Source organism: Camelus bactrianus, chromosome 1, assembly GCF_048773025.1.
Source record: "Camelus bactrianus isolate YW-2024 breed Bactrian camel chromosome 1, ASM4877302v1, whole genome shotgun sequence".
NCBI classification, from domain to species: Eukaryota; Metazoa; Chordata; class Mammalia; order Artiodactyla; family Camelidae; genus Camelus; species Camelus bactrianus.
This window is the reverse complement of record NC_133539.1, coordinates 108,173,104-108,195,243: the sequence shown is the minus strand read 5'-3', so window position 1 is coordinate 108,195,243 and position 22,140 is coordinate 108,173,104. Positions and strand designations below refer to the sequence as shown.

The window sequence follows — 22,140 nt, the reverse complement described above, 5'->3', positions numbered from 1 at the left end:
AGGAGGATATTTCTATGCAAGTATGCATGTTTATAATCATTTTATCATTAATCCATTATTTAGAGTACTTAGGTTGTTTTAATTACTTAAATTTCCAAAGATTTGAAGTCTGTATTTTTCTGTTTCTTGCCTTTTTGCTGTTCTATTAATCCTCTCAATTTCAATCTTTTATCTTTCATATTTACTTAGTTATGGAAAAGCTTTCCTCAAATACTTCCCATTTTGTCCCGTTACCCCGTAGGAACAAATGAAGAGAACTAGAAATGATAATAAAGCAGGTTAATATAACAAACTTTGTGATTTATACACGTGCTCTCCTTTCTCCTCTCAGCTTCTTTGAAAAACAAATTATATACAGGAATAATTATTGTTGGGTCTGTAATATATAGAGATGTAATATATATATATATATATATATTATATATATGTGCTATATATATATAGCACAACAAGAAAGAAGAGAGAATAGAGTTATATAGGGGTAACATTTAAAATCTCACTGGAACTAAGTATAAATCTGAAGTAATTTAAGAAGTTAAAATGTATATGGTAAGCCTTAGAGCAACCAGTAGGAAATTAACTCAAAAATGCATAGTGAAAAAAATCATTAAGAGTTAAAATGTTCCATTTAGAAAATACTCACTTAATGTAAAAGAAAGCAGTAAAGGAAAAATAGAGGAAAAGCTCCAAGATACATAGAAAAGAAAAAGTAAAATGACGGGCATAAGTCTAAGTATAACAATAATAACATTAAATGTGAATGGATTCATCATATTGTCAAAAGGCAGAAATTTTATTTTTCAGACTGAATCAGAAAAACACGTTTTTTGGATACAATTCTGTACTGTCTACATGAGATACATATTAGATTTAAAGATACAAAAGGGTGCAAAAAGAAATACAAAAGATCAAGATACATCATACAAATAACAACCATAAGAAACCTAGAGTGGCTATATAAATATCAGAGGTCATAGACTTTAATAAAAAAATTGTTACAACAGACAAAAAAGAACATCTTATTTCATAAAAGGATCAGTCCCACAGAAAGACATACAATTATAAACATATATACACCTAGCAGCACAAAGCCCTAAAATATATGAAATAAAAATTGTAAGGAAATTGTAAGGAAAAATAAACAATTCAGCAGTAGCATTTGGAGACTTCAGTACCCTGCTTTTGGTAATAGACAAAACAGCCAGGAAGGAGATCAACAAGGAAATAAAATTCATGAATAACACTATAAATGAAACCAAAAACCAATAAACCTAACAGATATCTATAGAACACAAGCTAAGAACAGTAGAATATGTATTCTTCTCAAGTGCACATATAGAACATTCTCCAGGTTAGAATATGTGGTAGGCCACGTAATAGCCTTCAAGAATATAAAAAGTGAAATTATATAAATTATGTTCTCTGACCAGAATAAAATTAATAATAACAGAAGGAAATGTAGGAAGTCACAAATAAATAGAAACAATGCACTGCTTAAATAACCAGTGGATCAAAGAAGAATACATAAAAGAAATTAGAAAATTATTTAAAATTAATGAAAATGAAGACACAGCATACCAAAACTTTAAGATGAATGAAAAGGAAAACAGTATACCAAAACTTACGGGATGTAACAAAAGCAGTACAAAGAAAATTTCTTCCTGTAAATCCATATATTGAAAAAGAAGAAATGTCTTAAGTCAATAACCTAACCTTCCACTTTAAGAAACCAGGAAAAAAGAGTAAAAGAAAATTAGCAAACAGAAAGAAGAAAAGAATAAAGATTAGAATGCATAAATGAGAGAATAGGAAAATAAAATCAGTGGTGCCAAAAGTCATTTCTTTTGAAAAGATCAATAATATTGATAAGGCTTTAGCTATCCTAATCAAGAAGAAAGAGAACATACAGATTAAGGTCGGAATGAAGAGGGAACGTGAGTACTGACCATATAGGAATAAAAAGGATTATAGTAGATATATACAACAACTTTCTGCTAATAAATTAGGTAACTTAGACAAAATGAACAAATTACCTAGAGAGACACAAACTACTAAACTGGTTCAAGAAGAAATTAAAAATCTGAATAGGAAGAATAATCCCAGGCTGAGTTGGCCTCACTAGAGAACACTATCAAACATTTAAAAAATAGTAACAATTCTTTACAAACTCTTAAAAAAAATAAAAGAGGAAGGAACATTTCCAAATTCCTTTCATGAGGCCAATATTACCCAGATACCAAAACCAGACAAAATATTACAAGAAAACTTCAAACCACTATTCTTTATGAATACAGATGCAAAAAATACTCAACAAAATTAGGAAACTGAATCTAGCAAAATATGAAAAAGATTGTGTACCACGAGCAAGTGAAACTTACCCCCAAAATACAAGATTGATTTACCATCTAAAAAAGCAGTTCTAAGAGGGAAATTTATAGCAACAAATGCCTACATAAGAAAAATAGAAAGATCACAAATAAACAACTTTACACCTAAAAAAACTAAAAAAGAACAAACTGAACCTGAAGTTAGCAGAAAGAAGGAAATGATAAAGTTCAGAGCAGAAATAAATGACATAGAGACTAGGAAAGATCAATGATCTTTGGTTTTTTGACAAGGTGAGCAAAATTAACAAACCTTTAGCTAGACTAAGGAAAAAGAAGACTCAAATAAAATTATAAGTGAAAGAGGAGACTTTACAACAGAAACACAAAAGATCATATGAGACTACTGTGAACATTAATGTGTCAACAAATTAGATAACCTAGAAGGAATGGATAAATTCCTAGAAACGTACAGCCTACCAAGACTGAATAGAAAATCTGAACAAATAACAAGTAAGGAGATAGAATCAGTAATTAACCTCCCCAAAAGGAAAAGCCCAAGACCTAATGACTTCACAGCTGAATTCCACCAGCAAAGGAGGAATGAATGCAAATTATTCTCCAGCTCTTCCAAAAAACTGAAGAGGAGGGAATATTCCCAAATTCACTTTATGAGACCAGTGTTACCCTCATACCAGATAAGGACACTATAAGAAAATTGCAGGCCAACGTCCCTGATAAACATAGATAAAGAAATCCTCAACAAAATACCAGCAAAATGAATTCAGCAACTTATTTAAATGATTATGCACCGCCATCAAGTGGGGTTTGTGCCTAGGATGCAAGGATGGTTTGACATACAAAGCAGTAAATGTCATATACCATATTAAAAGAATGAAGGATAAAAAAATATATCAATTCAATAAATATAGGAAAGCATTTGACAAAATTCAACACCCTTTAGAGATAAAAAGAAAATTCTCAAGTTAGGTGTATCAGGAATGTACCTCAACATGATAAAGACTGTGTATGACAGCTGGCATCATACTCAGTGGTAAAAATATGAAAGCTTTTCCTCTGAGATCAGGAACAAGACAAATATACCCATTCTTGCCACCTTTATTCAACTAGCAGGACTAATTAGGCAAGCAAAAGAAAAGATATCCAAACCAGAAAGGAAGAAGTAAAATTTTCTTTCTTTGCCGATGACATAATATCATATGTAGAAAACCTTTAAAGACTACAAAAAAAAAAAAAAACTGTTAGAACTAATAAATGAATTCAATAAAGTTGCAGAATACAAAATAAAACTACAAAAATTATTTGCATTTCTATACACTAACAACAAAGTATCTGAAAAGGAAATTAAGAAAATGGTCCCATGTACAATAGCATCAAATAAAATAAAACACACAGGAATATATTTAACCTGGGAGGTTAAAGATATGTACACTGAAATGTATGAAATCTTGATGAAAGAATTTGAAGAGGGTGCAAAAAATAGAAAGATATCCTATCTTCATGAGTTGGAAGAATGGATATTGTTAAAATATGCATACTACTGAAAGTGATCTACAGATTCAATGCAATACCTATCAAAATTCCAATGACATTTTTCACAAAAAAAAAATAAGAACAACCCTAAAATTCATACAGAAGTACAAAATAACAAAAAAAATCTTGAACAAAAATAAAGCTGGAGGTATCACACTACCTGATTTTAAAATATTCAATAAAACTATAATAATCAAAACAGCATGGTATTGGCATAAAACAGACATATATATTAATGGAACAGAATAGAAAACCCAGAAATAAATCTGTGCATTTATGGTCAATTGATCTTCAACAGAGATACCAAGAACACACATGAGGAAAGGACAGTCTCTTCAATGAAGGGTGTTGGGAAAACTGGCTATCTATATACAAAAGAATTAAATTGGACCCTTATCTCAACTATAAAAAGTCAACTCAAAATGGATTAAAGACTAAAGTATAAGACCTGAAACTATAAAACTACTAGACGAAAACATAGGGAACAAACTTACTGACACTGGTCTGTGAAATTTGATTTGGAGGGATATGACCCAAAAGCACAAGCACAAAAGCAAAAATAGACAAATAGGATTGAATAAAACTAGAAAGCTTCTAGTAGGAAGCAGTCAACAGAATGAAGAGAGAACCTATGGAATCAGAGAAAGTACATGCAAACGATACATATGGTAAAGAGTTAATATTGAAAATACATAAGGAACTCAATTCAATAGCAGGAAAGCAGCTCAATTAAAAAATAGACAAAGGATCTAAATAGACATTTCTTTAAAAAGATATACTAATGGCCATTTGTAAATTTCTGTCTCTTGGAAAAAAAATGTCTATTCAGCTCCTCTGCCATTTTAAAATTAGGTTGTTTGGTTTTTTGCTGTTGAGTTATATGAGTTTTTTATATATTTTGGATATTAACCCCTTATCAGATATATAATTTGATATAATTTGCAAATATGTTCTCTTATTCAGTAGGTTGCCTTTTTATTTTGTTGATGGTTTTCTTTGCTGTGCAGAAGCTTTTTAGTTTGATATAATCTCACTTGTTTATTTTTTACTTTTTTGGTTTGCTTTTGGTGCCAGATCAAAAAGAATCATTGCCAGTGTCAAGGAGCTCATTGCCTCAAAGCTAGAAGTTTTACAGTTGCAAGTCTTACATTCAAGTCTTTAATCCATTTTGAGTTAACTTTTGTATATGGTGTAAGATGGTGGTCCAGTTTTCCTGACATCGTTTATTAAAGAGACTATCCTTTCCCCTACTGTATATTCTTAGCTCTTTTGTTAACTATATATGTGGGTTTATTTCTGGGCCCTATTCTGTTCCATTGATCTATGTGTCTATTTTTATGACCACCATACTGTTTTGATTACTATAGCTTCGTAGTATATTTTTAAATGAAGTAGTGTGATGCTCCACCTTTGTTCTTCTTGCTCAAGATTGCTTTGGCTATTTGGGATCTTTTGTGGTTCCATACAAATTTTAGGGTTGTTTGTTCTATTTATGTGAAAAATGCCATTGGAATTTTGATAGGAATTGCATTTAATCTGTAGGTAGCTTTGGGTAGTACGGACACTTTAACAATGTTAATTCTTCTAGTCCATGGAAATGGAATATCTTTCAATTTGTGTGTATCTTCAGTTTCATCCACTAGTGTCCTGTGCTTTTCAGTGCACAGATCTTTCACCTTTTTGTTTAAATTTATTCCAAGATATTTTATTTTATTATTGATGCAATTGTAAACAGGATTCTTCATCTTTCTGCTAGTTTATTGTTAGTGTATAGAAATGCAATGATTTTTGTATATTGATTTTGTATCCTGCAATTTTACTGAGTTCAATTACTCTAACAGTGTTTTGGTGGAATCTTTAGGATTTTCTATATATAATATATAATCTGCAAAGAGTGACAGTTTTACTTCTCCATTTCAAATTTGGATGGCTTTTATTTATTTTCCTTGCATAATTGCTCTGGCTAGGACTTCCAGTACTACATTGACTAAAAACAGCAAGATTAGGTACCTTTTTCTTGTTCATTATCTTAGAGGAAAAGCTTTCAGCTTTTCACCATTGAGTATAATGTTAGCTATGGGCTTGTCATATATGACCCTTATTATGTTGAGGTATGTTCCCTCTGTACCCACTTTGTTGAGAGTTTTTATAATAAAGAGATGTTGAATTTTGTAAAGTGTTTTTTCTACGTCTATTTAGGTGATTATGTGTTTTCACCTTTCCTTGTGTTAATGTAGTGTATCACATTGATTGATTTGCAGATGTTGAACCATTCTTGCATTCCTGGAATATTCTTGGTATAATCCTTTTACTGCATTGTTTAATTCAGTTTGCTAATATTTTGTTGAGTATTTTTGCATATATATTCATCAGGAATATTGATCTGTAATTTTCTTTTCTTGTGGTATCCTTGTCTGGTTTTGTTATCAAGGGTAATGCTGGCCTCATAAAATGAGTTAGGATGTTCTTTCCTCTTCTGTTTTTTAGGAGAGTTCAAGAAGGGCCATTGTTTATTCTTTTTAGATATTTAGAATTCACTAGTAAATCTGTCTGATCCTCAACTTTTGTTTGTTGGGAAATTTTTCATAACTGATTCAATCTCCTTATTAGCAATTGGTCTGTTCAGAAGAAGGGAAAATAAAGAGGAGGTCTGCCATTTTTTTCTAACAAATTTTGTAAAACTGTGTCTGAGTCTAAAGTATACACATACATAACTTTCATTTGAAAAGAAACATAGACAATAGTAAGTCTAGGTGAGTAAAGGACCTTTAACAGGCCATTGCTAATGAGTGTCCGTATCTCCTAGCATTGAGTATTGGTTCCGCTGCATGGACTTGGATGGGGATGGTGTGCTCTCCATGTATGAGCTGGAATACTTCTATGAGGAGCAGTGTGAACGGATGGAAGCCATGGGCATTGAGCCCTTGCCATTCCATGATTTGCTGTGCCAGATGCTTGACCTGGTGAAGCCAGCCAGCGATGGTAAGATTGAATAAAGAGCTATTTGCACTATTCACCTATGTAAGAGTTGGGGATGTAACCTGGATTTTCCTAAATTATTTAACTTCCCAGAGTCTTTCATACAGGCTTTCCAAAAACAGAAGTATTTAAGTTTCTGCTTTACTGTTAGTGTAGAACCAACAGTCAATGGCAAATTCTGTTTAAGAAATAGGCTTTTTCCTGCAACCAACAAGCGACTAATTTCCAGAATATACAGACAGCTCTTACAAATCAATAACATAAAAAACAAGCAGCCCAATAAAAAAATTGGGCAGAAGACCTAAATAGACATTTCTCCAAAGAAGACATCTAGGTGGCCAACAGGCACTTGAAAAGATCCCAGTATTGCTAATTATTAGGGAAATGCACATCAAAACTACAGTGAGGTATCACTTCGCACCAGTCAGAATGGCCATCATTAAAAAGTCTACAAATAATAAATGCTGGAGAGAGTGTGGAGAAAAAGGAACCCTCCTACATTGTTGATGGGAATTTAAATTGGTGCAGCCACTATGGAGGACAGTATGAAGGTTCCTTAAAAAAATAAATATAGACTTAACATATGATCCAACAATCCTACTCCTGGGCATATATCTGAAGAAAACTATAATTCAAAAAGACACACGCACCCCAGTGTTCACAGAAGCACTATTTACAATAGCCAAGACATGGAAACAACCTATATGCCCATCGACAGATGAATGGATAAAGAAGATGTGGGGGGTGGGTGGGTGGGTATGTGTGTGTGTGTGTGTGTGGGTGTGTAATGGAATATTACTCAGCCATAAAGAAGAATGAAATAATGCCATTTGCAGCAACATGAATGAACCTAGAGATTATCATATTAAGTAAAGTAAGTCAGACAGAGAAAGACAAATATCATATGCTTCCACTTATATGTGGAATCTATAAAAAAGGATACAAATTTTATTTACAAACCAGAAATAGATTCACAGACATAGAAAACAAACTATAGTTATCAGGGTGGGGAATGGGGGGAAGGATAAACTAGGAGTTTGGGATTAACAGATGCACATCACTATATATTAAATAGATAAACAACAGGGACCTACTGTGTAGCAGAGGGAACTATATTCAATTTCTTGCAATGAGCTATAATGGAAAAGAATCTGAAAAATACATCTATATGTATGCATATGTATAACTGAATTGCTTTGCTGTACACCTGAAACTAACATTGTAAACTAACTACACTTAAATAAAAAAATAAGAATTAAAAAAAAAGAAAAAGGCTTTTTCCAATAGAATCAGAAAGGAAACTAGTGATTGCCAGGGGCTAAGAGTTGGAGAGGGAAGGGGAGATGGAGTGGGACTGCCTGATGGGTACAGTTTCCTTTTGGGGCGAAGAAAAATGCTATGGGACATGATAGTGGTGATGGTTACACAACACTGTGAATGTACTAAAAGCCAATAAATTAATACCCTTTAAAATGGTTAAAATGGTGGACTTTATGTTATGTGAATTTTACCTCAAAAAAAAGAAATGGGATTTTTATAATAAAATAAGCATATGCATATACTTTTAAACTTGAGTAGAAGTTTTCCACTTGCCAAAACAGCTCTTGAAATTTACCAGCTTTGTTCTTTCACAGGCAGAATAACTCTGCGAGACCTGAAGAGATGCAGGATGGCTCACATCTTCTATGACACTTTCTTTAACCTGGAGAAATACTTAGACCATGAACAGAGAGATCCCTTTGCAGTCCAGAAGGTACCAGTGTAATTTTAACTTCTGTTTGAGGGCTGCAGCATCGGGGTTCTGTGCAACAGTCATGGTCTCTGTGTGTAGGAGCCTTGGTATTTAAAGAGTTCCATCACACACTGAGAAGAGAGAGAAAAGGACCTAGAGCACATCTCTTCCCAGAGCGAATCCTCAGGTTTAGGTGACCTGTGTTTGCCTATCATTCAGTGAACTGTAGGGTCTGTGTACTTCCATATACATCAGAAACTAGTTACAAGAAAAGTTTTGAAATATTTGTCTTTCTGACTTTTAAAATCTAGGTCAATAGGCACATCTGTATTAGAAAGTGTATTGGTTTTGACTTAACTGCACCATTCTGAGATGACATGGTAAACAGCTTTCCCCATTATAATGAGAACTAGGTGCTCTCCTGGATAGACAACCTTCAGATAATGTAACACTGTTTCAGGTGTTAATGATCACTGTACATGACTACCAGTTTGAAGTCATTCTACTGCTGAAGAGAGGTGAGCTCCCTTCCTCATCCACGAAAATCTGTGGGACTCTCAGAAAACCTGGACATATAATCCATGTCCAAAACACGAACAAACAAAAAGTGGAATATCACCACTTCTCTGTCTATTCCTCTGTTTAAAAAGTAAAAACTGTGTAGATAGAAAAGAACTGTTGCAGTTGAGTCCTATAGGAGTAAAACTACAGGAAACTTTTTCAGTCTTTTGCCTTCCACGTGTTGCATAACTTTGACCTAAATAGTAGTAAGAATACAAAGATCGGCTTCTAATAAGTACTCTGCACCTGACCTTGGAGCATATCAAGGTGCATTATTGCTAGCCTAAAGTCAGTGTTATATTTCATTGAGTTTAATATATCCCATTATTTTATATACCTTTAAGCAAGAAAAAAAAACATTGCCAATTTTAAGTCTAAGATACATACCAATTTCAGAGATGTTAAAAAGATGGAGTTCTTAAAATAGATTAAATATAGTAATTAACACACTGTGCGGTCAATATTTAGGCACTTGCATTCTTCGTGTCATAACTAACTTGATGTCCTATAGCAGTGCTGACTCAACTTCGTCATGAAAAAACATCGTTTTACCTGGAACATAAAATCCAAGATGCTGCCTATATTGTAGAAGGAAAAGAAAATACATATGCCCTTTTGCCCCCTTCAATTTTATTTGTTAAATATTTTAAATTTTTCACCTTTAAATTTTTCTTTTCTTTCTGAGAGGTGGTAATTATCAATATTTGCTCTGATCTGCAAAGATTATTAGAAAGTGCTCAGCAAATTCCAGGCAGTGTGTGGAAGACACTGGTTATACAGAGATGAAAAAGATGGGTACAGAGAGAGATGAAAAAAAGAGCAAAAGGTGGCAACCAAGCATCTACAGTGGAGTGAAGGAAATGACTGGGGGGAGAAGGGCTGTTTCCAGGAAGAGAACACAGATGACGTGGTATCTGAGCTGGCTTTGAAAGAAGCAGTAAAGGTTTGCCAGAGGAAGGGACAGTACATTTCAGGTATATATGCAAACCACAAGTCACTCCAGATAGCTGCTGTGCAAAGTGCCAGAGAGAAGGGGCCAGAGAAGTCTCTGATTACAAGGCTGAAGTCTAAACCTAAGCCGTCTCGCTGTAACCATTCCTTACAATTTTGTGATTCAAAGTGTAGAAAGTGCAGAAAATCACTTTAGCACTTCTTTTAACTTGTTTAAATGAAACATCTTTCAGGTGGGGTTTCTTCAGTGATGTTAAAACATTTGTGATGACCTATCTCCAATTCTCTGTCTCTGATTATTTTTGTTTCCTGTGACTGACCTCTTCCCAATCAGGACGTTGAGAACGACGGTCCTGAGCCCTCCGACTGGGACAGGTTTGCTGCTGAGGAATATGAGACCCTTGTAGCGGAGGAGTCCGCCCAAGCACAGTTCCAGGAAGGGTGAGTCTCCCTGTGTCTTGCACAGCTTTTTTAACAGGGGTAACCTTATAGGGGGTATTAGGACCACCTTAAATAATCAAGCTTGTAATCCTTTCCTATCTTTGTCATTTTTGAATATCATAAAAATGAGTGACTTGAACCAGCTTTAATTGAATGAATGTTTTCCCCAGCAGTCTTCTCTTCCCTCCTTCACTAATTTCCTGAAAAGCCTTCTCATGTCCCATTTCCTTGAATGGAGTTGGACCTTTCATTGGAAACTAAGATCATTGTGCAGTCATTCTACTTTGTTAGGGATGTTGGGAAACCCTGTAAATACAGGAGGAAGCTCAAAGAACTACTTTCAAATAGTAAAGATGATCATGTTTAAAACAAATCTGTATCATACATGGTATTGTCATTCAACCCTGTACAGGAAGTGACTTTTACAGAAGATTTATAATAAGGTAAAATTCCATAAAGGGACCGTGGTAAGAAATTTAACTGCCCATGACTTTTACTGCCTAGAACATCTCAGTGACTTTCGAATTCGCTGGCTCTTATCATCATCTTCTAGCGGTTCCTGTAGCAGCTCCTCTAGTTCTTCCTTGGTCACTGTTTCTCAGGTTCTCAGTCCTTGTTATTAATGTGACGCGTTTTCTGAATAGGCAGTATATGCATTTGATTTAATATTCAAATAAATAGTTGGCTTCCTACCACTCAGTTCTCCCCAGAAGCAGCCACTGTTACCATTCTCCTGTGAGCCCTTCCAGAGGCACTTTCTCCCTCTCTGCCCCACATCCTCTCTCCTCACACACACACATACATGTGAGTATATATGTAAAACCAAGTGCACATATACATTCTTTTAACTTCTTTTTTCTCTTACACATATGGTAGCAGACTCATTGTTTGGTTCCCTGCTTTTTCCACTTTTGTAAAGTTTATGTTATACAAGCTGAATAAGTCCTAGAGACGTGCTATACAGTATAGTACCTATGGTTAAAATATGGTATCATGCACTTTAAAATATGTTAAAAAGATAGAGCTCATGTTAAGTGTTCCTACAAAAGAAAAAAAAGAACACAAAGAAATGTTTGGAGGTAGTGGCTAAGTTTAGTGCCTTGGTTGTGGAAATGATATTACAGATGCATGCATATGTCTGAATTCATCAAGATGAATTCATTAAATGGGCACAGTTTTTTTGTATCAAACTTCAATAAAGCTGAAAACCACAACAACAAAGGTTGGGAGAACAATATGGTGAACCAAATACTTGTTTTTAATAATCACTTAGGTATAAATGAGGCATCACAAATATTTTGGGGGCCCTGCATGAATGAAAAAAATAAATAAAAGAATAACTGAAAGTTGGAGGGAAAAACAAACCAATAAATTGGAGATTATTCCATTAATATATTCAATTAATGTGGTAAGTTTTTATAGCTGCATAATATTCCACTGTATAGTTATACCATTATTTTGCATTCCTCTGTTCATGGACATTATATTTCTAATTTCACTATTAGTGAAATACAGAATAATCTTATATATGTGTCATTTTATGCAAATGTGGGATAAATTTCTAGAAGTATAGCAAACAGATAGCAAACTTGCAAAGACATAGGAGGACTTTGGAGAAACCAACGAGAAATGATGCAGACACCCAAACTAGCAATGGTGGGGAACCATTTCCCTCCGTAAGCCCAAAAGGACAGGGAGATGAAACCATCCCCAGAACACAGAGAGAGTAGCTGTATGGAGAGGGTCACATGACAGGGCTTATGATCTGCAGTTCAGGATTTAGCCAACGTGTGGCAACCCAGCTGAGAGACAGCTACTAGAACAAATAGCCAGTTTCATTGTCCTTGTATCCTTCAGTATCCTGTATGTGCTCCCCATTGGCTTCCAACCAGAAGACACGAGAGCACAATGGTGTGGTCCATTTGGGTCAGCCTCCTGGGGCTTAGAGCTAGGGGAAGAGTAGCTCTAGAGGGATAAAAAGAAACACCCAGCTCAGCAGATAATGTCAACTAGTCCTCCTTAGAGACTGTACCATTTTCACCCCTACCGTTAAGTCCTAAGTGTCTTTTCTGAGAGTACTGAAGAAGCCACCACCAAACCACTTTTTAATCCAGAGATTTCCCTAATATGCTTAGCCACAAAACTGGGATCAAAGACCTGTAGAAAACCCTTAAAATCATTCATCATTCATTGATTATCTTAAGTCTGACTGCATCAGAAGAAGAAAGGCAAGTGGATTCACAGGTGTGATATATTTAAAGTGTTTGGGCACTGAGTTTCATTAGTAGGAATTGGGGTGAGGTTACTAACTTTACAAAGCAATATCACTACTGTTAAGAACATTTGTAAGGGGGAGGGTATAGCTCAGTGGTAGCACACACGCTTAGCATGCATAAAGTCTTGGGTTCAATCCCCAGTGCCTCCATTAAAAAACAAACAAACTTAATTCCCTCCCCCTCCAAAAACAAAAACAAATTTTTAGTCTTATTTAAAAAAAGAACATGTGTAGATGTTATAATAGTGAAAACTGGAGGCAATCTTAGTATCGGATTAGCAAAATTGCCCTACATGTACACAGTGCAATCCCATGTAACCATTAAAAACCACTTTGTGGATGTATACTTCTTGGCTATCGAAGAAAAAATAGGGATGTAAAAGAAGACTTTGAAAGATCAAGTAAAACTGAATAGAAAAGAACAAAATAAAGTCTCAGAAAGAAAATTAGGTATATATAAGGAAAACAAAAAGGATCTACCTTATATGTCTTAGACAACAGAGCAAATGAAATAGAAAAAAAATATTCAAAGATAATAGAAGAGCTTTTTTGAAATAAAAGAGGACCTGAATCTGAAAGGTCAGAAGTCACACCATATCCAGGAAATACTGATAATGACTGACCCCGTAGATGTGTGGTGAATTTAACAGAATTCAAAGATAAATAAAAGTTTACTTTGGAGGCTTTTTCCATGTTTAAAAAATGCAAGTTACCAGACAAGAGGGGAAAAAAAATCAGCCTTGCCTCAGATACTGCCACAGTAAAAATGAATACTGGAAGATCATGAAACAATAGTTCAACTTTGTCTCAGAGAAAGAAATTCTATGCCCCCCAAATTTTATACCAACCCAAGATGACATTCAAACATGAAAACACAAATGGATATTTTCAAACATGTAAGAAGTGGAAAGAATATAGCACTTGTGATCTCTTCTTTACAAAGGACATAATCATAAAACCAAGAGGTGAACCAAAATAAAGAGCCCAGAAATGGAGCACCTGTGCTGGAAAAGAAATGATAGTGTTCAATGCCTCTAAATTGAGTTTAGAGGATAGATAAATATAAAAGGATAGAGAGCATAACAGAATATTCTGGAAAAAATAATATAACTAAAAGTGGGATGTAGAGAGGGGGGAAGAAATACATGTATAACAGCCTAGAAATAACAATTTAAAATTGAGAATTCGAAGGGAGAAAAAAAATATATGTGTGAGTTTTATAAACAGGGACTCAACAGCTGTCCTCTAAAGCTGGTACGCTGAAGGTTTAATTAAAATAAACACTTGAAACACCAAAGCCAGATTCTCAATACTCTAATTCATTTAATCAGAAAACGTGTACACACAATAAAGAAAAACACAGACCATACAGCATAAATTAAGATGACAGAATAAGACAAATACTTTTAGATCAGTGAATGTAAATGGAACAAATTCACTTATTAAAAGGAAAAGGATCCAATTATGGAATGACAACAAAAGTTGAATATAAAAAGACTGAACACTCCCCCCCCCCAAAAAACTGTCCTGATAACATTAATTTTTGAAGCAAAAACTCTGAAAAGACAAAAGGGAGAAACTGAAACCTATTATTTATAGTCATAGTAAAAATAGTCCCTGAAAATAGATACCTTTGTGGTTTATAGACCACGGGTCATTTATAAAATATGCATCAGGCCACAAATAAAACTTCAGTGGACTTCTAAAAAATAACAATAGTACAGACTAGCTTCTCATTTCAAGGAGGTAAACAAGGCACCCTGTAGTTTTCTGCCTTCCATACCATAGAAAAATAAGAACAAGCACACCACTTAATAAGAAGAGAAACTTTTAGTGGACTGAAAGAGGGAAAGCAGCTGGAATCAGATTGAAGAGGGAGCCAGAGCTTAGGTTCTGTGCAGGAGCATGCAGTTTGCCACAGATAAAGGGAGCAGCACTTAGGGTGATCCATACCTTAGTTTGACTAAAACCAAGAGCAAGACAGAAACCAAAAGAAGCATCCAGGCATGTCGAACCCTATCCATCCCGTCCTACCCCTAAAGGAAAGACAAAAGCAGCGAGTATGGGATCTTGGAGCAACATGGGCCATGTGTCCCCTCATTCTCATGGAAAACACGAGCCATCCGATATTGCTCCCTCCCAAGCAGCCAGTGTACACAGAGGCAAGAGTCTGTTCTCTACTATGTAGTAAAGAGGACAAATATCAAACAGTTGACCAGTAAAATATTCAACAAATGGAAGAACTTTCAACCTTGGAAGGAGACTCAGTACAGCAATCAGAACAAGACATCAAAATGGGTATATTTACTATTTTTAGAGACAGAAGAGAATATTATACTTTTGAAGCAAGACTGGCCAGTATTTTGGAAATGAAAAGAAAAAAATTTCAGTGAAGAAACACAGTCATTGGGCTGAATAATAAAATGGATACATCTGAAAAGTTTTTGATTTGGAATATTGATTGTGATACAGGAATAAGAAGTCCTTAAAGAAACCAGTAGAAATGATATCCAGAAAATTCCCAGAATTTTTATTGTTTAAACAAATAAAAACAAACACAGAAACAGGAATTAGCACATTTTTTTTCTGGCCAGGTAGTAAATATTTCAGACTTTGCAGTTCTCTGTCACAATAACTTAGCTCTGCCATTGTTGTGTGAACGTAGCCATAGATAATATGTAAGCAAATGAATGTGGCTATGTTCCAATAAAATTTTAATAACAAACACTGAGATACTAACTTCAGATCATTTTCACGTGTCATGGAATAGTCTTCTTTTGATTTTTTTCCCCCAAATTTAGAAAGGTAAAACTATTCTTAGCTCATGGGCTGTACCAAAAACAGGTGGTGAGACAGACGTGGTCCATAGATTGTAGTTTCCCAATCCCTGCGCTAGAGTGAAATTTCAGAACATAAGAAACAGAGAACTGAAAAGCTACCAGAGAGGGGAAAAAAAGAATTACCCATAAAGTAAAAACAAAAAGAAATGGAGCATTTCATTGACATACTGCAAAGAAAATAACTTTGAACCTTGAATTCTGTTCCTATTTAAGTGTGAAGCAAATAAAGACATTTTCAGGCATTCAGAGATGTAAAATGTTTACCACCCACAGACTGTCTCTAAAAGAAATATTAAAGGATATTCTTCAGCAAGAAGGTAAACAGATCCTAGAGGATTAGTGGGATGCAAGAAGCAATCATGAGCAACAAAATTAATAAAAATTTATTCTTGGAACTAGGTGAGTATTGACTATAAATACTATTAACAGGGAGTGTAAAAGACGCTCAAGATAATATGCTATGACTGTATTAGAGTGGAGCGTACACTGATAAACGTACATTTTTCTAACAATGACTAGAGTTAAAGTACATCTTAAAATTTTAAGGTCCAAAGACAAGACTATTAACTGGGAAAATTTTGTATAAAGAAAACTCAACCTACCAAAAGACAAGTGTGCTAATCAGTTTTCTTTTGGTGAGAAGGAATTTTACCTCCAATTGGCATAAGGGAAAAAAAGCAAAGCAAAAAAGAAATTATTGGCTTATAGAACTGGAAAGTCTAGGGGTATTACTGACTTTAGAGACAGACTTTATCTCCTTCATAATGCTTTTCTTTCATTCTTTCACTCTCCAGCTAGTTTTTAATATGTGGTGGCAAGATGATCACCTAAGAGCTTCAGGTTCTAATAAAAGCAAAAACCCCTTTCCCACCAGATCCAGCAAAAGCCCAGGATTTGTGTTGGCTCTAACTGGCTTGGTTTAGGTCCAGTCCCTGAACTAACTCCTGAAGGAGTCAGGCCTGGAACTAAGCGTGGACAGGAGTCAAGTTCATCCAAACCATACGTTTTACCAAGGAAGATCTGGGAGATTTGCCAATATGGCCAGGAAAACAGGGCAATGCTATACTGGTAAAGGAACACATCCACTACAGGAAGAAAGGCAACAAAAAGACAAAGACAGTACAAAATAAATGGCCAGAGTAAGTCCAGATTTAGTGTGAAGCACAAAACTCAGAATGGATTAAAAATCCAACTAGACACTATTCTCTAGAATCATACCTCACACAGAGGTAACTGTCACATGAGTAGTAACAAGAAATTAGGTATAGTAATGTTAATGAGACAAACAGAATTGAAAGCTTTAAAAGAAACTTACCAGTATTTCAATAGTTGGCCATGAAAATAAGTTATGAACCTTATGCAGTACATAAAACAAATCTGATAGAAATACAAGGAAAAATGGACAGATCCATAGTTGTATAAAAACCAGCAAATCAAATAGGCCAAAAAATAAAGAAAGAATATGGAATTAGTAAGCTTTCATACTTGGTACCCAACAAGTACACATGGAACCATCATAAAAGTGCCAGTTTATTAAGGCACAAAGGAAACTGCCATCTTTTTTTTTAATTACTAGCATACAGGCCACACTTGTTATTTAAAATACAACCTGAAGTTTACAACAACAAAAATGCACATATCTAGAAAGTTAAAAATAAAATTTTGAAAACTTAAATATATTTTAAAGCAACTTAAGCTAAAGAGCAAGTCAAAATACAAATTACAGTTTTTTTAGAACCAGGCAATGAAAGCATTATATTTATTAAAATTTACAGGATACAGACAAGGAGAAATTTGTAACTGTAGACTGAAATAAATGAATTAGGCTATCATCTCAAGAGGCATGAAAAAAGGATGACAAAATACACCCAAATAAAGTACATGAGAGGAAGAAGTTAAACAACTATATTTAAACAAAAATAAATCTATGAATTTATACACACATATCCACAAAGCATACCATGTGCCAAGCACTATTCTAAGTATTTTAATTCAGTGGGTGCTCACAAAAACCCTACTTTGTAGATGCTGTTATCCCTAATTTACAGATATTAAAACTGAACTACAGAAGACTAATTTGTCAAATCTACCAATACAGAAAAAAGAATGTAACACAAATAAGTGAGTTTTATCCCAAGATTGCAATAGTGGTTCAACTTTACAAAATCTGTCATTAAAAGACTAAAAGAGAAAATATATATATATATATATATATAAACTGATTCTTTGAAGGCATTTGATAGAATTTAATATATTTTCTGGTTTGGAAAAAAAATCATAAAACTAAGCAAACTTAAGAAGAGCACCTCCTTAATGGGTAAAGGGTATTAATCCCATACCTGAGAAATAATCAGTTAAAAATATAATAGGAAAAAATCCTATTTGTGATATCAAGAAAAAATGACTTAAAATATATATGAAGAAAACATAGTAAAATTCCACTAAAAGTTATAAAGATCATTCCCCATGTTAAAATTAATTTATTAATTTGATATAATCCCCCAAAATATGTTGTAGAATTTGTTCAACTAATTCTAAAACTCACATTGAATAATAAATACAAAAGAATAGCAGTGAGTTTTGAAAAGAAACAAAGGTATGGTAGGGCACAGAGAAAAGTGTACTTACAAAGCCATAGTAATTAAATTCAGTATAGTATCCACACCAAAACAGAAGATTTATGTATAGCAATGTAGTATATGATAAAGATAGTCTTAAATGTGTCGAGAAAAGGCTAACTCATCAGTAAAATGTTGGTGGGTGAAAAAAAGTACATATTCAACTAATATCTGCATGCCTAAAAGACTTTAAAAGCAAAAAAGTGAGAGGAGAAATTTATAAGGAAATTATTTATAGGTTTGAGTATATTTTTTAAAAAGTGACAAATTCTGTATCACAAACAAAAAGCAGAGGAATTGGGTTGAGTAATGTTCTTTCATAAATTCTTTCATAAATTCTTCAAGGTCAAGAACATGAATTTCACCCTGGAAGTCATAATGAAAATTCCTACTTCTCCAACAATTAAAATGTAATGGCCCAATGTAACAATTTTAAATGTATTTGTACTTAACCACAGAGGCTCAAAATACAGAAAACAAAAATTGCCAGACAATTCAACAATTACAGTTGGAGATTTCAACACACCTCTTACAGTAATTGATAGAGCTAGAGACAATCAGTAAGGATACAGAAGACTTGAACAACACAGTGTATTTGATCTAGTCAATATATACACTCCACAAAACAGCAGCAAAATACACATTTTTCTCAAGTGCACATGGAACTTCTTCAGAACAGACCATACGTTAGGTGAATAAAATAAGATTCAATAAATTCTGATGGATTACAGTAATATAAAGTATGTTGGCTGACCATAGTAGAATTAAATTAAACATCCATCAGTAACAGAAAGGAATCTGGGAACCCCAAAATATTTGGAAATTAAATAATACATTTCTAAAGACACATGGGTCAAAGAAGGCACTGCAGGGAAGTTTAATGTTTTGAAATGAATGAAAATAAAAGAAAATGTGTGGGATGCAGTTAAAGCAGTGCTTAGAGGAATATTTATGGCTCAGGTCTAACATCAATAATATCATCTTCCACCTTAAAAAGGTAGAGAAAGGAAGAGCTAACCAAACCCAAAATAAGTAGAAAGAAGGAAATAATAAAGATCAGAGTAGAAATCCATGAAATAGATAATAGGAAAACAATATCAAAGAACTGATGAAACTAAAAGTTGGTTCTTTGGAAAGCTTTAAAAAAAAAAAAAAGATAAAGTTTTAGCTAGACCAAGGAGGGGGGAAAAAGAGACAGGAATGAAGGAGGATGCATCACTATAGATACTACAGAGATTAAAATAAGTGTAACGGAATATTGTGAACAACTTTATCCCAATAAATTACACATCTTAGATGATATGGGACATAATCTAGAAAAACTCAAATTACCAAAACTGGCTCAAGAAGAAACAGAAAATCAGAATAGGCTATATCAAGTAAACATACTGAATAAGTTATTAAAAGTTTTCCCCCCAAAGTCCAGGTCCAGATAGTTTCAATGGTTAAGTTCTGTCAAACGTTTAAGGAGAAAAATAATACCAATCTTCCATGACTACTTTCAGAAAATAATAGTAGGAGGGAACACTTCTAAACTTATTTTTAGAAAGACAGTATTACTCTGATACCAGAGCAAGACAGAGATGTCACAAGGAATGAAAACTACAAGCCAGTATCCCCCATGGACATCAATATAAAACTTCTTACAAAATATTAGCATACAAATCCAGCAACATATAAAAAAGATTATACACTCTAAGTGGGGTTTACCCCAGGAAGGGAAGGCTGGCTTACCGTCTGAAAATCTGTTAATGTAGTATAATAAAAGACAAAAAAAAAAAACCACATGATCATTTCTATAGAAAGAAAAAAAAAAGCATTTGACAAAATCCAGCTTCCATTCACAGTAACTCTTACCCAAGTAAGGATAGAAGGGAACTTCCTTAACCTGATAAAAGGCATCTATAATTAACATCATACTTATGATGAAAAACTGAACGCCTTCCTGCTAAGATTAGGAACAAGGCAAGAATGTTTCTCTTCACCATTTCTACTCAGCATTTTAACTGAGGTTCCTGTCCTGTGCTGTAAGGCAAGAAAAAGTCATTAAAAGTCTTCCGATTGGAAAGGAAGACGTTCATAGATAATGTATCCTTTAAGTAGAAAACACCAAGAAATCTGCATAAAAGCTCCCTGAACTAATATATGAGTTAACAAAGTCTTAGAATACAAGCTCAGTGTACAAAAATCAGTTGTATTTCCAGGGACTAGCAATGAGCAATGAAATAGTGAAATTCAAATAAAAATAATAATTTTATTCAGAATAGCATCAAAAATACTTAGGAATAAATATAATAAAAGAACTATAATACTTGCACACCAAAAACTGCAAAACAGTGCTGAGCAAAATTAAAGACCCAAATAATGAGAATTAGAAAGCTCAGTATTGTTAAAATGTCAGTTCTTCCCAAATTGATCTGCAGATTTAACCCATCCCCTATCAAAGTCCCTACAGGCTTTTGCTATAGAAATTGGCAAATTGACCCAAAAATTTATATAGAAATGCAGAGTACCTAAAATAGCCAAACACTTTTTAAAAAGAACAAAGTTGAAAGACCTATGCTGCCTGACTTCAAAACTTACCATAAAGGAAACAATCATCAAGACATTGTAGAACTGGTAAGTATACACATAGGTCAATGAAACACTGTAGAAATAGACCCTCATATATATGGCCAGTTAATTTTCAACCAAAGGGAAAAGGGTAGTCTTTTCAAAATGATGCTGAAATAATCGGATGTCCATATGCAAAAAAAGAACCCATAATCCGTATCTCATACCATATGCAAAAATAATTATCTCAAAATGGAAGAGACCAAAATGTAAAAGCTAAAATTCTAAAGCTTCTAGAATGAAACATGGGAGAAAATCATTGTGAACTTGGGTTAGGCAAGAGCAATAAAAATATTAATAAATTGGACTTCCTTCAAAATTAAAAACGATTGTTCTTCAAAGACACCATTCAAAAAATCAAGAGACACACTAGGGGAAAATATTTCCAGAACATTCTGATAAAGACCTCTATCCATAATATATAAAGAATATTTACAGCTCAATAATAAAAAAAGACAATCTAATTTTTTAAATGGGCAAAATATTTGAATAAACATTTAACTAAATTAGAGGTACAAATAGCAAATAGGTATATGAAAAGATGCTTTACATCGTTAGACATTAGGAAAATGTTAATTAAAACCACAGTGAGATTCACTACACAGTCACTGGAACACCTAAAATCACCAGTTGGCAATAGTGTGGAGAAGCTGGAGCCTCCCCTCATACATTGGACTGATGGGGATGTAACATTATATAGCCTCTTTAGAAACATTCGGCAATTTCTTAAAAAGTTAAACACACTTATTATATGAATCAGCAATTCCACTCCTAGGAATCTACCCAAGAGAAATGTTCACTCAAAGACTTGTACATGAAAGTTTATAGCAATATTATTCATGGCAGCCCCAAACTGGAAATAATCCAAATATCCACTAAACTGGTAAACTGAAAAATACAGTATGTCCATATAATGGAATGCTGCTCAGCAATAAAAAAAAAAAAGGAATGAACTATTGACAAACATAACAATATGAGTGAATCTCAAGCCAGGGGAAGGAAGCTAGACAAAAAGAGTATATTCCAATTTGGCATGATTTCCATTTATGTAAAATTCTAGAAAACGCATGCTAATCTACAATGACAGAAAGCAAACCAGTGGGGAGGGCCATAGTGGTTATAAAGGAGAATGAGAACCTTTTGTAGGGGGATGGCTATTTCATGATCTTGATTGTTGCAATGCTTTTACAGGTATATACAAAAGGCAAAATTTATTAATTGTACACTTTAAATATGAGCAACTTATTATATG

The 22,140-nt window shown here is 33.9% G+C and overlaps 1 protein-coding gene across 3 annotated transcripts in view; it reads left to right on the top strand.

The window, feature by feature from the left end:
• PPP2R3A (protein phosphatase 2 regulatory subunit B''alpha) overlaps positions 1-22,140 on the top strand; it is a 148,376-nt gene that overhangs the window by 114,588 nt on the left and 11,648 nt on the right. For all 3 annotated transcript variants that reach the window (XM_074370872.1, XM_074370877.1, XM_010947706.3), the window contains 3 exons: positions 6,685-6,860; positions 8,492-8,610; positions 10,436-10,542. In XM_074370872.1, the coding sequence (XP_074226973.1) occupies positions 6,685-6,860; positions 8,492-8,610; positions 10,436-10,542 (402 nt within the window). The remainder of the gene's footprint in view (positions 1-6,684; positions 6,861-8,491; positions 8,611-10,435; positions 10,543-22,140) is intronic.